The sequence below is a fragment of the Myiozetetes cayanensis genome, unplaced genomic scaffold (assembly GCF_022539395.1).
Source record: "Myiozetetes cayanensis isolate MyiCay16 unplaced genomic scaffold, myiCay2020 scf3, whole genome shotgun sequence".
Taxonomy (NCBI): domain Eukaryota; kingdom Metazoa; phylum Chordata; class Aves; order Passeriformes; family Tyrannidae; genus Myiozetetes; species Myiozetetes cayanensis.
Window position 1 is genome coordinate 60,930,203 of NW_026087521.1, and position 17,760 is coordinate 60,947,962.

At 43.7% G+C, this 17,760-nt stretch overlaps 1 protein-coding gene across 1 annotated transcript in view; it reads right to left on the reverse strand.

Annotated features, from left to right (window-relative positions):
* The window catches only part of NINJ2 (ninjurin 2), a 47,283-nt gene extending 29,810 nt beyond the window's left edge, over positions 1–17,473 (reverse strand). Inside the window, exon 1 of the mRNA XM_050324203.1 lies at positions 17,373–17,473. Within this exon, the coding sequence (XP_050180160.1) occupies positions 17,373–17,399 (27 nt within the window). The 5' untranslated portion in view covers positions 17,400–17,473. The remainder of the gene's footprint in view (positions 1–17,372) is intronic.
* Positions 17,474–17,760: the final 287 nt, after the last annotated feature.

The window sequence follows — 17,760 nt, forward strand, 5'->3', positions numbered from 1 at the left end:
GTCAAAGTGTGAATCTGCTTTGTAACCATGGGGAGAAGTCCTTTTCTTTTAGAGTGGAGGTTGGATTTGAAGAGTTCCAGATGTCCTCCAGGTTATAGGTGGAGGTATTGAATGTAAATCATGCCTTTGTGGGTTTGGCTGGAGATGCAAACGGCCTTGCTACATCACGCTTCGGATAGTTAGAAATGCTTCTCACACTGAGAGAAGTTTTAAATCAGCAGTTTAGAATCCTAAAAGAAGAAGGCTAATACCTATGTTTCTCTTAATTAGCAAGCCACAGTTATTGTATATAACTAAATCAGAGCCTGGAGTGTGAATTTTTGCAGGAGTTACAAAGTGATGATTAATCCCTAAATGAAGATTCGTCCCCTGCTCTCTAAACTCAGGGATGGTTCTTCCTCTTAACAGAGGAAAGGGCTTTGTTAAATTATGTTTGCTGAATTCTCCTGGCAAATATTCTGGCTGCTGAAGGCAAAAGCTGTTGTGCTATTAATGCATCAAAATTAATTATGCCAGTATAACTGGTTATCTTTGGCACAAGTACAGGGCTTGAGGGACCAGACGTGGTGCTGCCCTCTTTGTTACCATGGTAGACAATTATGAAAGAAGTACAGATCTGGGCTTGCATAACTCAAAAGCAGTTGTGACCAGATTGGAAATTTACAGGTTAAGAATAAAAGAAATATTTCTTTCTCAAAAGCTATCATTTCGGACCCAGAAGGAATCTGACCCACTTGCAGGGGAAAAAAATTATAGTTGAAAGAGCTATGATCGATGCTCTACTGACTAAGGAATTTTTCACAAACCACTCTGAAAAATTCACTTGATATGCACTTATTCTGGTTCAAGGTAGTAGCGGTAATCTGGGTGTGGCACTAGATTGGTATTTTTAGCTTCAATTTCCCTGGGTATATCTTTTATATTTGAGGCTGAATAGATAAGCAAATGGTACTTGCTGCTTTAGATAGCTGCTTTAGTTGACATTGAAGCTTGGCCGAACTGTGATCACTTGTAAGCAGTGCTTCAAACCTGTGCAAGATAAACAAATAACATCTGGGATATGGAGATACCTTTTCTACTTCCCAAGAGTGAAAAGCACCTCTTTTGACAATCCCACAGATGCAAGGCTGCAGAAGCCTTCATTAGGAAATGGTAGGCAACAGTGAGCCTGATGCATAAAGAATATCAGCAAAATGCTCAGTAAGGTTTTGTGTCTTCTGACTACAAAGGAACTTCTCCAGAATAATCTGCAGGCCTGATGCAGTCCAGTAGTTGCAGCACATTTAAACAGTGTGCCAAGTAGCGTGCTCTTTGCGTGTGCCAGATGTAAGCAAGCTGTGATTTATGTGTGCAAGTGCCTCTATGAATACGTGCGCGTTAGCTCAGCCGGAATTTAGCATGAGAGCTTTGGAAAACTTCAGCTCTGAGTTGCACTTCCCACGTTGTTTGTTCTTTCACATTAGAACAGGCTCTGCTTCTGTAAAGATACAGAGTGCAACTTCACAAGAAGCCGAGGAGATAAAAGTTTTAGCTCAGTAACAAACGGAGGTGAGTGCTAGTGAGTCATCTGCTAAGTTTTGAGGGCAGATGGCCGGACGGGCAATTCCCAAACATTCTTTTAAACACCACAAAAATCTCTCTAATCTCTGACCGTAACTATAGGGCTGTTCAAAACCAAAATCTGAAAAGATGGGAGCAGTTGACTTTCTCAGGAGTTGGCTTCCAAATACAGCTGGTGAGACCAGTTTGTAAGCTTTTAACCTGCGTCTAACAATAGCAGTTACACATCTCTCGTCACTGGACAGAAAGCGAGTGCCAAAAGGAACAAGTGCACACGCTGTTGGGGAGAGGGAGCAAAGGCACTCCAGTAGTGGTGGCACTGAAGCTTCTTTTCGGATTCTGACAAGGTACCCTCCAGGCCTAGGGCAAGCAAAACTGGACAGAGAAAATGGACTTGAATGCTGCAGTGACTCATGGTGCTTGGTGAGCTTCTGTGTGTTTTGGCCTAGTGATAGATGCTACTTCAAGCCAGAGGGAAGCCATGTGGGTATATCTGATAGTGAGTAAAGCATTATGCAGCTCTTAGTGGCTGTCTTGCCTTGCCATCATGGTATGTTCAACCCATAAAAGCTATTCCAGTTGTGTGTCATCAGTTCTAATTGCCCCTCTTCGTTCTTTTGTGGTATTGTATGGTACAGCTCTTAGAGGCCAGAATTATTCTCTCTTCTGCATTCATAGCCAAATAGAACTTCTGAATTGCACCAATTATTCTCCTCATCCCCTTCCTGACTTGACTGAACTATCTCAGAAAGTAGCTATGGTCACCTGTAAGAAAAAGTGAAACCACCATTAGTAGAGTATCTTCTGCATGACTCTGAGGGTCCCACCTTGTAGCTATGGGTGTGACCATTTGCTCTGGACTCTTAGTTATATCTGAGAGTCCAGAACAAATGCTCCTGTCATGAGTCTTGTGCTCTCTTGCATTCTGGCTTCCCTGATACTCTGTTCTGAGACAATCCAGCTCATTAAGCTAAGCTAAATTTTTTTTTTTTTTTTTAAAGACCGTTTTCTCTAGCTTCAATGAGCTGAATCATCTGTGAGAAGGGCTTGGCAAATGCCAGCACAAGGACAAGGTGGGATGTGTCTCTGGGAGCAGGAGATAAGCAGGGAGCAAAGGGTCATAGGCTGAAGCGGAGCAGGGCTTCCCCCTTTTGGGAGCAGCAGGCTATTAGGTCATTGTGATATCTAATCTTTCTGGTTGTTAGTCATTGCCTAAGATCAGGGGTGTCTTGACTGAACCTCCGTTGCTATTGTTTTTATCCTTATGACACAGAGGAAACATGACTTGTTTCACATAATTCCCTCCATGTGAACAGTGAGTGGGAATTTCAGCTGTCTGTGTGCTCCAGACACAGACAATCACTTCTCAACAGCTTCTGCTGTCTGAGGAGAGTGCTGGGCTGGGAAATAAGAGAGATGATGATTCTGGAAATGGCTACAAAGAGCAAGATGTGATCCTCATGTAAAGTATACACTGAGAGACCCTGAGGAAAGGAACCACTTATCTCAATATGTGTTGTCCTCTTAAGGTCACTTAGGTAAGGTCAAGGTAACAACATTTGATGATAGACTTGTGCCAGAAAGTTGTAAGCAATCCAGTTCAGCCATAAAAGCTGGTAATGATGCAGTAGAAGCTGTATTTCCAGTGTAACTTTTACCACTGTAACACCACAAGCAACATCTTCACAGTATGGTATATGAAATATAGCCTGAGATTTGTATGTGGCCCAGAGTGATGCAGAACTTCAGGTTTTGTGAAAGGTAACCACCCTGTGGAGTTGTTCCCCTGCAGGAATGGGCTCACAGTACAAACTCAAAAAGATCCAAAACTTCCAGCAGTTCACAAGCAGCCTACACCAGTCTCTTACTTCTACTCTATAATTTTTTGTATAGTAATATATGGTTATATATATTTTTTTAAAGTTCAGATTAGTCTCAGAAAAAATACAAGAGCATGCCAAGAGGGTACTGAAGCATAGTATATGGAATTTCACGTTAGAGTCAAGTATCTGTGAATGAACTCACCCAGTACTTTGTGTATTTGCACAGTGTAATCTCTGATTACCTGATTTGTGTACAGGTGCTCTAACTGTGTATGTGGAATGTCAGCCGTTGATTTACTGAAAACATTAAAAAATGTGTTACAGTGTCTATGTAAGTTCACCGTAAGGAATGCTCCCAACTTGTCTGTACATGTGAACTCTTCTCTCTGTACCCTCCAACACTCTGTACACAGTAACCTATTTTCTAAATCAGTGAATCAGTGGCAACATCTACAGATCATCGATTGCATTTAACCCTCCTCAAGGAGCTCGTTCATCATTTGCAGAAGCCTTTTGTGACCCTCAGATAAAAGACACTTCATCTGTGTAAAATATTATTATTATTGTTTTTAGGCTAGTGTTTTCAGTGGGTTTTATTGGAACATGATGTCCTGCCAAAAGTAACACCCTGGGAATCTTTCAACAACTGTTCCTGGGTGTTCTGTAGATTACTGCTGTTTTCTCATACACTGTCCCTGGGAATTACATTCTCAGATTAGAAAAAACATCAGCCCTCTTCCCTCTGTGAAAAGAACTGCTGTTCAGGCTCTATATTAAAGGATTAGGGTAGTATTTTCTCCTGGTGACTTATTATTCAGGTTGAGTTTTGTTTTCTCATTAACCCCTTTGTAAAGCAGGTTCAAAATGTAAAATAAGATTGAATGATCCTGTAGAATTATGCAAGCACTTTGCATAGCTGAGAATGGCCAGTTAAAGGAAGACTGGTGGAAAATTGGGCCCAGGCATTCAGTCAGCAACTTTCAACCCTGCAGAGACAAAGAACCTTTAAGAGCTAACTTTATAATGAGGAGCTATAGTACAGCATGGCAGAAATTAAAGGGAAGTCCAAATCCCCTTAGTGACAATTGTGTTTTTCAGAGATCTCCTGAGTAGAAGTTGCTTTGAGGGACCTTTGGGAAGGGGTGTAGCAAATGAGGCCTTCCTAGGAGACTCTATTGGGGAAGCAAATACCTCGGGGCCAGAATAGGCATGGGAGGAGGTTAAAGCAGAGTAACCATTTCTCTGACAACTGAATGCCCAAATTCTGCAAATATAATCTTGTTCTGAAGAAGATGTTCACATTCAGCCACCCAACCATGTTAAATTTCTGGTGTGGTAAACAAAATCTTTCAGGAACTGTAGTTTCTTATAGTTCCTTTGTCACTGTATCTGGTGTTTAACCTGTAGTTTCTCGCTTCAAGATGACCAAGGGACAAAAGAAGTGGGAACCACTGATGCAGAACAAATGCCCTGGATTTCAAGTGGGGTTCACTCAGTAAGCGTTGTGTACCAGAGCTGGGTTCTTACAAAGGCATAACCAAAAAGCTGGGTCCAAAACAACTCCTGAATGTTTGAGGAGGGATGAAAGAGTTAGGGAGGGGGAAGAGAAACCCTGGACCGTGTGGGGCAGACTAGGCACTGGATGCCTGTGTTTGGAGGGCGGTTGTGATGGTCTTTACTTGGCATGAGCTCAGAGAAATAGCTCACATAAGCTCCCAGTTTTAGTTGTGCATTGAAACCCTTACAGGTACCCAGCACAAAGTGACAGAGGAGTTTATCCCTATAGTTTATTCACTTCTGATCATGCTTCTTTCTTGGTTTCTGCCTCCCCCAGCAGAGCTCAGCCCTGTTGGAGCAGCTCAGTTTTACTGTTGCACAACTACATGTCGTGCATGTGTAGTTATGGGGTTTTGTGGTAATTTTCTGTGTGCTCACTACAGCCTTTTTTTCCCCCCTTTTCTGAAAACAAACCAAAACCCAACAGAAAGATATGCCAGTCTGCCTCTGTTTTTTCTTATTCACAGTTTCTCATGTTCTGTTTGGGCACCCTGATACTCTGCTTAATGCTGCTGCTGGCATGACCAGAGAAGGTGGGCAAAAGAAGCTTCTTTCTGTCTGATAATATGATTATCATGACTAGTGACTCTTAATATATATTTATCTCCATCTGAGAGGGAGATAAATATTCAGTGTAATTGTTACAATTGTTTTACTCACTTCTTGACCCTGGCAACAAATAGTCTTGTTTTCTTTGGGCCTTTTGAAGACCTTTTACCTTGTAATCTATCTTCTGCCCTCCCTGCCTCAATTTCATACACCATCCCAACACCTCAGCTCCTGAAGCACCTGAGTACAGAATGTGAATTTCCCTCTGCTCACATGTATTAACACGTTAGGGTTGATTGTGTATGTAATATGTGTGCCTTGGGCAAAAGGGAGACTGAATGCTGCTTTGTAACAGATACAATATTCCCACAATTTTGGGTCCACAAAATATTATCTGCAGCCCAAGCAGGAGGAGTCACAGAGTCCTACCTGCCCTTCACAGTGCACCAGAAGGAGAAAAGGGCCTCCAAAGGACATAGATCTTTCCACACACAGATTGTGATCAGTAAATCACAGCCTTCTCTTAGCCTGTGTGTTTTGCTGGTCCTGACACAAACTTCCCACAAGAATTGCTCTCATTTCTGCTGAATCAGCATTACAATTACACCCACTGAGCAGATGATAACAAGCGAAGAAGTACTTTGTCAGCGTGCAGGGTACAAATGTATCATCTGTATGGAATCGACTGATGGAGCTGGAAGAGTTACTTGTCGTAAATACTGTCCCTCAATTTTCAGAGAGGTCAAGAATATGACTAGAGACAGGGTCTTCTGATGTAAGGATGGCCACTGGGAACAGTATCCTCCAGCCAAATTTGCATCAGTATATACATGCCATGTACTTCATGAACAGATTTATCAGTCCATGGACACACATGTTTGATGTACAGGGTTTGTGGTAAAGCTCAGTGCTACTTGCTCTTGCATAACTCCTTTGAGGTTCAGTTGGCTGAACTTTACTTTTCATAAGTCATTTGATAATATGTAAAACAAAAAAACATGGGAGGAATACAAAAATGATGTTAGGCACACCAATAACAGACTGGCTGGGCTCGTAGCTGAGAAACAAGTTCTCATCAGATAGGAAAAAACAGGGAGGGGAACAAAGGAAGAAAAAAATTGCTTTTGGATCATAATAAAGAGGAATGTACTGTTATCACCTGCAGCCACAGAGCGACCCATCTTTTTATTTTTCAGCTATTCTTTGCTGTTGGTGACTACGGGGACACCTTTCCCTGCAGCTGGCCAAGCATCTGAGCCAGTTGCTCCCACAGGAGAGATAATGTCCCTGTTTGTACGTGGTGTGAGTGAGGCAAGAGGAAGTGCTTTAGCACGACCCTGCTCCACCCTGGCCATAAACACCTGAGTTCCCCAGCATGCTGGCCTGCAGCCCAATCCTGAGCCCCTTCCCCCACCCGGGGACCCCAAAAACAGCTGCCGTTTTACCACGACCCAAAAAAGTGCCCACCGTAAGACTGACCCAGTTCAGTAACTCAGGGTGGCGGCTGAAGGCAGTGCAGAGGGGGTTGGAAATGAATCAGAGGGCTACTCAACTGAACATCACTAACCAAAAGCTAATTAAATCGGTAGCCACCGAGATCTGTTGCCATCTGCTCTTGAGCTGCCTGTCTGAGCTTGGTCCCGAGTTCAAATCTACGCACAAAGGTACAGATCTACAGCGTGCCTGCAGCACTGTCCACATCAGAGATGGCTTTACTTATCTCCTTGTTTTCATGATCTCAGCAGAATAGCTGAGCATTAGATCAGCTCAGAGACGAAAAACACCTCTTGCTATACTTAGTAGCTCAGACTAGGGTGAAGTCAGGAGCTCCATCTTCTCTGGGTTCTGGGGACAGAGACCTGCAGAGCTCTCAGTTCTCTATATCTGTTCTCCCCATTTGGCTTCTCTTCTGGGACTCTGCTCCTCTTTTTTTTTTTCCTCTCCTTCATGATTTGCTCCCTATACTCAGATTAATTTTTTTGTGCTCTTTTTGTTTTGTTTTGTTTATTTGTTTGTTTGTGGTTTTTTCCCTATTTCCCTGTTTCCCTATTTTTACCCTATTTCTGGGATGCTGAAGACATTGCTTCCTCTGAGTGTACATTAGCTTTTTTAATTTCGATAGGCCCATAACTCTTGCCTGCAAGATCTGTGGAGCTGCACCTGTGTATGAGTAGTTTTCTCCCTCAAAATCCATTGCACCCTGGCTCCTCATGTGAGAAGGAGGTAAGAGGGGCTTTTGTTGTACTGGTGGACTTTGCCCATCCCTCTCTGGATGTGAATAGGCCAGCATTATTTCACAAGTGCTAAATCCACTCACAATGGTTTTAAATGGTTGAGCTGCTGAGCCAGCTGAACAGCAAACACCAGAGGGGAAACCACATTTCGGGAGCGCTTCAGATTCCTTCAGACTGTACGTGGAGCCATTAAGAGCAAAGTAAAAGCCCTTTGACACAACTCCCTTCAGCAACCTTTTCACAACCACATGCCAAAAATGGGGGCTGGCTAAGGAATTGGTCCAGGGTCAGCTCTCAAGAATCTGGTACATGAAGATGGAGTTCAAATCTGTTTCTGCTCAAAGAAAAGAGCAGCATATTATATTTTCTTGTAGCATATTATTCCTTTGCTGGATGTCTCTCTGATGAGTGTGGATTGTCAGTCAAGGCAAAAGATGAAAAAAAACCCCTGCGTACTTACTTTATGCAGGAATAGTTTTTACTGTATTTGTATTTGATAGTTGTTCTCCTTGTTTTTTGCAACTAAGTTAAGAAGAACCCAGATTGTATATCATGATAATCACAGGATAATTAGACCTTCAGCTAACATAACTAGCCAAGAAATATTCAAGAATCCAAGTAGTTATCCCATTGCAATAAGATGGATTAAGGCCTGCTATTTCTGTCTCTGTCCAGACATATTCCCTAAACAAGTTCTTTCACAATGATCTGGGTTAGCTTAGACACTCAGTAATGGAGGTTTCCTAGCCTAGACAGTCTTGATAGAGTGATTACTTTGAGCAGTTGCACTGAGGCAGTAATAATAATTGGTGGTGGGCATGAGGACAAACCTCCCCACTTCAGCTTCAGTCAGCAAAAAATGTGTGGCCACAGCCTGAAATCACACAGGGACATGCAGGAACATTTCATCTTGATTCAGCCAGAAGGAGGTGCAAAGTTCAAGTTGAAGAGTTGCATCAAGAGCCTCTATGGTCATTCTGAGTCAGAATTTGTGTGTAACATGGCTTAGCTTGTTTCACTTTGGCTTCGGGGTTTGTGTCCTACACCAAGGTGGTTGAGGATGACTCTGACTCCACCAAGAAAGAGGTGCAAACACAGCTGTGTGCCTGAACCCTTCAAAGTGTGTTGAAATCTGTTTCCAAAATTGATGCTGAAGTTAACATTCAGCAGGGAAGGAATTGTGTGTGGTCTCTTATTGACAGCTTCAGTTAATGCTCTTTTTTATGTTTTGGGAAGTAACAGAGTGGTCTCTGATGACTAAAACAACCTTTAATAGTTTCTTCAAAATATAATGGAGATTAAGAATTTAGCCAGTAAGAAGCAGAGATGGAGCCATAGAACACACAGCTGCTCCATGGCAATCCACCCATCCAGAGACGCTCAGTCCTTCCTTCCTGCTTCTATCACTTTCTACCTGTGTGTCCTTGGGTACATCAGTGGTCATTTAGCTGTCCCTGCCTTGACTTAATATGTTAAAATAGGCAGGAAAACACCTCTTGCTCCATGTGGAGATTGTGAAATTAAATTCAGTGATATTTATAACATGCTTGGAGAACTAGGGGCAGCAGAACTTCATTCTCACACAAGTCCTGGGAGAGTACTGCTGTGCTGTTATTTTCTGCAGAAACATTCCTTCAGTAGAACATAGATTGTTTTACTATAATGCTTGGCTGCCCTTTGGCTCTTGTTAGATTGGTAGGAGCAGTTATTTTTCTCCCATAATGAAGGTCTGGGGTGAATTTGGGCCTTGTTTTAAAATCTCATAAAATATTATTTGGAGATACATGACTGCAAGAGAAAACTCCAGCAAATAAGAATAAATACTTGGGGGGGGGGGGGAACTAAGAAAAAAAAAAAAGCCTGAACAATCCACAAACCAGTACATCATCTCATTTTCTTGTTCTCATTTCTCTAAACCTGCCAACAGGATTCCCCAAGAATTTCCACCACTCACTGAACCTTGACCCAGGCAGCTTCATGAGAAATTTCTTCCCCAAGGGTTATTTTGGCTAGAAAGTTCTAAGATCCTGAGTATAATGGTTTTCACAGCTGTAATTACAGAGTCACATATCTGATTCATGTAATTTGACAAGGAATTATAGCTTGCTTAGTTCAAAGGAGTGTGTCAAGGTGTATGGTAACTGGTGATGTGAATCTTGCAGCATCTGCACATAGGCCCTTCCATCATTCTGGTGTCCAATTCAAATGTCTCTTACATGTTTACATACCTGAGGCAGTCTAGATTACAGCAGTAGAACTCATTTCTTGTATTGCCTTTTCTCAGAGGCAGTTTTATAAACATTTGACTCACAAGCCAGGGATGGGGAAACGGCAGTGAAATGCCCATTCGCCCTCTTGTACTTGGAGGAGCTCATAATTCTGTGTGTGGTTATTGTATGCCTGCAGCACTGCCCATTTTTGGTTCTCAGAAGAGAAACATAACACATTAATACATATTTTACAGGAGGAGCTGAGAAATGGTGAGTTGGACTTAAGGCTTCTGTTTTAAGTGGAAGCCAAACGAGCGGAGATGCTGTAGCTGTGTGTCAGCTGAGAGCAGAGAGAAGCAGGTGCATGGTTCAGCTCTCAGCCACAGGCTGGAATGAAGCTGAGGGGGGAGAAATACTTGTCAAAAGATGCAAAAATCGATTTAGGTGTGGTATAGCAGGTATTTCATGTTGTAGAGGACTCCCATTCACAAAGATGTGTCAGTGGGAGGTTTTACTGTTGGCCAACCAGAGGAACAGTGGGTTGCCACCACCTGACCAAGTTTATGATTACTCATTAAAAGCCCACTCATTGTGCTCTCAAATCTGCAAGGTGTGAGTGAGATGTATCTGTATCTCAATGTGTGAAATGGTTGCATGGCAAGAGATGGTGCCCCTAAAGGTTGAGGCAGAGGAGGAGGTGTTGGAGCAAGGGAAGTCCCGCTGGTGGCCGATGAGCAGGCCAGGCCAAGCTGGTGCTGCAGCACAGGGGCAACAGGAGAGTTGTCCCAGAGTGGTTTGGTGTGGCTACTGGCTGACCTTGTCCTCCAAACAGGGTGTAGCCATGCTGACTCGCTGTCGCTCTCAGTGGGGCATGAGTGACCCCTCAACCAGCTGCAGAGGGTTAGGGCACCTTGGTCCCTTGTGCTACTTCACCACTGTCCCACCCACACAGGGAGACCCTAAGCCTCCTGGGCCTTGCTCCCAGCTGTGACCTGAGCTCTGGCTGTGCTGTGGTTGTCAGATGTGTCCAGTGTACAGCACAGGACTGAGCTCCCTCTCTCAGAAAGACTTTGATGCTTGTCTTTTACCACCCCTCAACAGGGTGGAGTGTGAGGTACCAGCTCAATGACAGGTGTAAGGATGCTGATTTCCATGGAGTAACTCCAAGGGCATATTTAACTCCACATGTGCCTCACTTTCCCCAGGTACCTTAAAACCTGGGGTTCAGTTCCTCAAGATGAAAAATACTATCCCCATGTTTGGAAAGGGCATAAGTGAACATTCATCCTAAGTGGGAAAACTGTCCGTGTCCGGCTAGAGCAGGCAGGAGGAATGTATAGGGGAGAGGAGAAATGCCACATCTGACTATATAACAAAGGACTGATTAGCACTGGCTGTAAGAAACAGTCTGCTGCTTCTCAGCATGCTGAGGCCACACTTGTCTGTCTTCTACTGTGAGTGATGGTTTCTGGGAGCAGCACAGGTAATGCTACACAGACTTACAAGACCCTGAAAATGGGGGGATCACTCTTACTCCTAAGTGTGAGAACCCATTTCACACTGTCTTTTGACCATCTAGGGCACACTGAATCTCTCTGCCCAAGCCTCTAGGTAACCCTGTAAAGGCTTTACTCTCGAGTAGCAGCCTGGAATCTTGCAGTGGGAGCAATCATTGTTACTGTTTGGGCCTTCCCTGGCTACACCCAGATTTGGGATTACTGATCTGAAGTGAGGGGTGGCTGCCACTGAAAGAAGAGATTCTGTTGCCTCTACAGGCTCTCATGGCCATGAAGTCCTAGTCATTGGCATGGTCTGATTTTCCCAGGAACCACTGCAGGACAGCAAACCAGAACCTTAATTCTGCCAAAAAGTGATTCGTTTTCTTTGAGTTTGTGTCTCTGAAGCAGCTTTACTAGGGTCGAATGAATAGCACAGGTGGTGGAGTGTACTCCCCCCTGGGAGTGGTTAGTGGAATCCTGTTTGAAGGGCTGTAGTAGCTGGGTTAGTTTAGTTAAAAACACATTGAGATTAGCTCCTCAGACTCTTGATGACTGAGTTGCACAAATCGTACTGAGGTGTCACAGGAATGGATTTTTCTGATGCGTTTTAGGTTTTTTTTTTCCTGAAAAGCTCTTTCTCTTGATACAGACTATCCAAGCCCAAATTACAGAACTCAAATAACATTGCTGAAGCCCACTGGGGCAGGGACATTGCTTTGCTGGGGATATGAGAGTGCCCCCATTCTAGGAAATTACTGAAGGAGAGTAGAGGTCCTAAAGCACTAGAAAGTATGAGCTGGCTGTTGCTGCAGAAACAGGCAAATACATGCCCAAATCAAGAACTTGTAAGTGCATCACAGCCTTGAGGCACAAGTTAAAGCCACAAAAAAACCCCGAAAAACTGAAAGTCTAACCTAGTTGTGAACACACTCCCTGTGTCCCCTCAGCAGGTCTACACTGAAAGTGGGATGTGAGAGATGGGATTTACAGTGGTAAGGGGGACTTTCCAACTGTTTTGTGGGCATTTTGGAAAAGTCTGCACTGTTATGCCTGTAGATAACTCTGTTTATCAACCTGTCTAAAATCTGCCTGCTGTAGATCTGGTCAAAAACTGAGCACTGGAAGTAAACTACGCAATTATTTTAAGGCTTTTTTTCCTTGCAAGTTGCTTGCAAACCTGTCTTTATTTCCACAGATGTGTTTTCCATTCAAGGTATTCACCAAGCAGCTTCTGCCAAAAAATTTCAGTGCAGGGTCTGTTTTCCAGGATGATTATTTTAGCTGTTTACTCTTTTTACTTTTGAAGTATGAATGATTCCCTAAATGGTGAGGTATTACTTCTGCGTCTTATCCCAGAGGATTGTAAATTTTTTTTTTTTTATCCGAAGAGTAAGAAGCTATAAAAAGAAAGACACAACATACAATATGTAGTGAATATGGATGACATTTCATCCAGTGCACATCCCGTTCGTACAGAACATAGCACCCCTTCATGAATAAGAAAACACACAAATATAAACCTGATAAAACTGTGGAACCACTTAATATCAGCCTCAATCTTTGCTCTGTTCTGCAATATCCATCTGGGGCTGTGACAGACTTAGCTGTGGCAATGTGTGTGAGCGTTACTGATTTCAGCTGTCCAGACTTTCCCCTGGTCGCTGCTGCTGTGGTGGGAGTGGTGGAGCTGGTGTTGTCTCAGTCGCTCCCATTCAAAGTCTGGCACGGGTGCTTAAATCACCAATGAAACAGGGTTGTGTTAAGATGCCAGATCATGAGCTGCAGCAGCTGAGGTACACAGCTAAACAGATTTAATGGGTCTTTTGCTGCTGAAAAGAACCATCCTCTGTGGCTCCCTCCTTCTCTCTCTCCTACTGCAAATCTCTCTGGAAGGATTGGAGGCAAGAGTCACTGGGAGTAATACCATACAGAAGTGCAGATGAATCAGACGGAATATTTCAATCAAAGGCACACTTCTATTCTAATTTATAAACCTTTGCTTCCCGAAGTAAAAGGAAAGTGGTGATGGGATCTTTTTGGGTAGTTTTATTTGTTTCTATCCCAAGCCTATTTTGCTGATCCCAGCTATCTCAGGATGTAGTGTTGTATCTCATCTGCTGCTCTCTGCCTGGCTTCTCCTCAGTGGCAGGTGTTTAATAGAGGAAGGTGAAAGTTTCACTTGGAAACCACAGATAGAGATGTCTGGTGAGAAAAATGCATCATTCAAATTAATTACTGTCAAAGTTTCATCTTTTAATAAGTAAACTGATATTTTTACTTAAGATATTTTCCTTCTAGTTTATATATTTTCTTAGCACTTGACTGGCTGGCACAGATCTGGTGAGGCTGCTCTACAGCCATGTGGCTTTTTTTCCATTTCAGCACAACTTCCTTTTAGCATCTCTCTGTGCACAGTTTGAGGTTTTACTGGTCTTCCTAGAAGTCAGAATGGGAAAAAAGGCTTCTTTGAAACACACAGAACAAGAGAATTTTTGTAAGGGAGAAAGTGGATTAATGGGAGATACCTCTTGCTGCTAAGAAGCAGCCCTGGGTCTCATTTAGGGAGAGCTGGTGTATAACTTCTCTAACGCAAATACCACTTGTAGTCTGGTCAGCAGTTGTGCCATTGCCTTTAGGGAACTGAAAAGCATATTTATTTTTATCCTGCTGTTGGCTTATGGGATTTGAAGGCACCTTTTTTAGCTTGCATAACTGTAAATATTGTTATTGGACCTCCCGACCTCTTCTCAATGCTTGCCCCAATATTTGACCTTCTAACCTGCTTCAGGAGATGGCAAATTCCACAGGCTGATGTCACGCTGGATGAGGGAGTGTCTCCTGTTACAGAGGCTTTCAATTTTGCTGAGTGAGCTCCTGTTCTCGTGCTTCAGAATAAGCAAAAATTGCTGAGGACTGATCAGTCATCCTGAGAGCCTTCTTAAGTCTTGATTGCCTTTTCCAGCTCTCTCCTGTGTGAGGCCAGGGGTTCACGATGTTTTAATTCTCTAGTTACCTGTCTAGCCTGGCCACATAAATGTCATATAAGAAATGCTTGTAGGTGCTCTGCAGCTACTTCAGGTGCACGACCCTTTCCCTGTAAACAAAAATTCCTACTTCTGTATTGTGTCATGGTTAACTTTCATGACTGTTCCTGCTACTCCATCCAGGAGCTCTTTGAGGAGGAGTGAGTCATATGTTACCACCCCAGAGCATGCAGTGCACATTCCCACAAACTCTTCATAAACCCACAACTGGAAACTTCCGAGAAGACACCTGCTCTGCATTCACTGCTCAGAGCAGGGATTCAAAAGAGGCTTTTAAATGTACTTTCAAGTGAAAAACTTTTTTTTTTCTCTGCTACTGATCACTTCTCCCCTGACCTCTCACTGGTCAAGTCACATCATTGCCAGGACCCTCTGCTTGTCTCAGCTGCGTGTCACGAATCCTGATTCAGACCCTGCCAACTATGCCAGTTTGTCATGAAGGGGTGATCTGGATCCCTTAACGAGACACCATCAGAGATATCTGTGAAAATGGTTTTAGTGTGATGTTGTAAAAGTGTGACTTAGCGAAGTTCAATGGCGACGTTCATTCTGTTCCTGTGCAGCCCAAACATTTGAGCAATGATTCAGAACTACCAAGTCAAAGTTAGGGTTACCTAACAAATCAGGGTTACCAAGGCACAAATCAAGCTTACCATACTACAAGGTTATGTGCAATATCAATCACTTACCAAAGGCATGCTGTTGGTAAAAGGTTTCTCTGCTTTGAGGAGCAAACTTGAGAGTTGTCAGCGTGCAAGGGGAGATCGCTGCCCTGCAGTCAGGCTGCTTAGCCAGCAGCTCAAAGAAGGCTCACTCAGGCTGTCTTATTTATGGAATAAAGTGGCTGGCTTGTAGTCAAATTACATGTGATAGTGAGGGTATGCATGAGACTCCTTGTACCCACAACTTTCTTTGTTCCTTGATAAATGACTCTTGGAAAAGCCACCTGCTATTCATGTGTTAATCGCATGATTGGTGTTCCAAGGTCATATGCATCGATGCTCACTGGGTCAACTCTGCTTCTTTGTGTATTTTCAGAAGGCAGATTGAGACCAAGTTGAGTCCTTGGTCCATTTACAGCTTATGCCTTCACATCCTTCGGAGCCTGAACCAAACTGCTGTTAGTTTGGTTAAGGGGTTGCATCCATCATATGTGACACAGTTTGTAAGACTCTTTCCCTCCCCTGCTAGCACTGTGTATTATAAGCATGTGAGGATCTGTGTGCATTCACCTCTATTTTGTACTGCCTGGTGGCTTCCCTGTAAGGTGCCACAAAGGAAATCTTCGTAGCGTAGGTTACTCTTGTGGCAACCTGAGTAGAGGTGGATGGAAACACTTCACACCTTCCTGCTCTAGAAACAGGTGTGCTCCTTCCAGTTTTGCAGCTCAAGGAACCTTTGACCTTTTGGACTGACTTATTTGAGTATTGTAAAGACTGAAGATGCTGAGGATCACTTTTGGCTCTTTGCTTAACCTCATGATAAGTTGAAAGAGAAAACCCTAAACCTCGGATTTTTTCAGAAGTTTATGAGAATTTTAATCGGTGAAGCCGATTTTTTCATCTATGAAACCTGGATTTCAAATCCACGATAGACCTGAAACTTTCCACTGGATGTATGATTTAGTATACAAGGAGTAAATTTGACTTTTTACTTTAGCATAATTTTCTTGACCTCTTTGCCCTTTGCCCTCTAGTTCCTGGCTTGCTGATTTCTATATTTCCCCCCTAATTATTTAGTTCTAAGAAAGAATAAACTCTCTCTTTCTCAATCCCAAATAGGGTACATGTTTACCAATTTCACAGCTACTTGTGCACCTTCCTCACTTATCATGTCTCTCAATGAGCATAGTTTTCCCAGATCTTCAAAAACTGCACTGCACCTCATATTTCAGTGGAGATACATTCTGCAGATTTGGGGAGTCACAATCTTTCTTTCTAGTTAAGGATAATGGTCCTGATTATTTCCAAGGCCACAAATCTTTCCATTTTAATTTCTTTGACACAGTCCAAAGAAATAAAAAACATGACCCCAGACAGATTTGCCCACTGTCGAGTCTAAGGATGTTTGAGACCATTCCAGACAGAAAAATTGGTGCAAAATTTGGACACTAATGCCAGCCTATTCAGGGCTGGAAGCTGTGCCCTAGGCAGTGCTTTGTATTCTTCCCTTCTGCACAGTTGTCTGAAGTGCAGATTTGGACTTGAACTTCTGAGGTTTGATAGGTGTTTGTGATCTGGGCTTTTGATTCCATTTCATCTCTAACAGTTTCTTTTTTCCAAACCCTTGGGTAGTTGCCCTTTATGAGAACACATGCTGAGCACAAGAAACACCCTTCTTAAAAAACACAACCGCTCAGAATAGGAAGACAGAGAACTGAAAGAGCTTCACCAAGAAGTTGTGTTTCTCTATAAACCCTACAGAGGAAATCCTGGCCTCTGCACTCCCTCAGTATTTGCTGTATTTATTTCTTTTCCTCCTCTCCAGATTGAGAGCACTTTCTGCCAAACAGAGAAAGGCTTTGTGAGATGAGGAGCAGATCAGATTTTTGCAGCTTGTAGAGTATGTGCTGCCTCCTTCTGAGACCTGAAGGCTAATTTCTTCCCCTGCTGCCCCTCCTTCCCCAAAAAGCATCTCTTTTTAGTAATATCCCCCTTCTTACCTCCACTTCTTTTTGAGAAAGACTTGTAACTGCTCTTGGCAGAACGCGACAGAGATCCTGCCACTAGTTTTACTTCAAAGGGGAACAGCGGAAAAAAAGCAGAACTGAGTTTTCAAAGGAAATTGGCTGTCAAAGCTGAGGAGCAAATGATAGGAGCGGTGGATATTTCCCCCAAAGTGGGGATCTTCCCTCCCCCTTCTCCCTCCCGTGGGTATTTCCCCACGATGGACTCACTTGAATGTTCTCCCCTTCCGAGGCCATCCTTTTGCCCCCAGGTCTCTTGCTCTGCAGACGGAGCAGGGAGCGGAGCACTCTGTGCTGCCGGAGACTCTCTCCCCACTGGACCAGGACGCGCAGCTGCTGGAACAGACCTGCTATTCATCTGCCGGCGGCCGCCCGCCCGCCTTGGCATGGGCCGGGGGGCGAGAGCGGGGGTGGCACGCCAATTCTTCATTGTCCGGGCAGCCCGTGGAACAAGCGCCCCTCTTAGACTTTCCGTGACACTCGTGTTCATTACACGTCTGTGCTACCTCTGCGAGCCCAGCTGAGCCCCATGAGCTCACTTGGGCAGGGACGCGGTGATGCAGCCAGTGTACCAAGAGGTTCCTGGCATGGGCTCTGC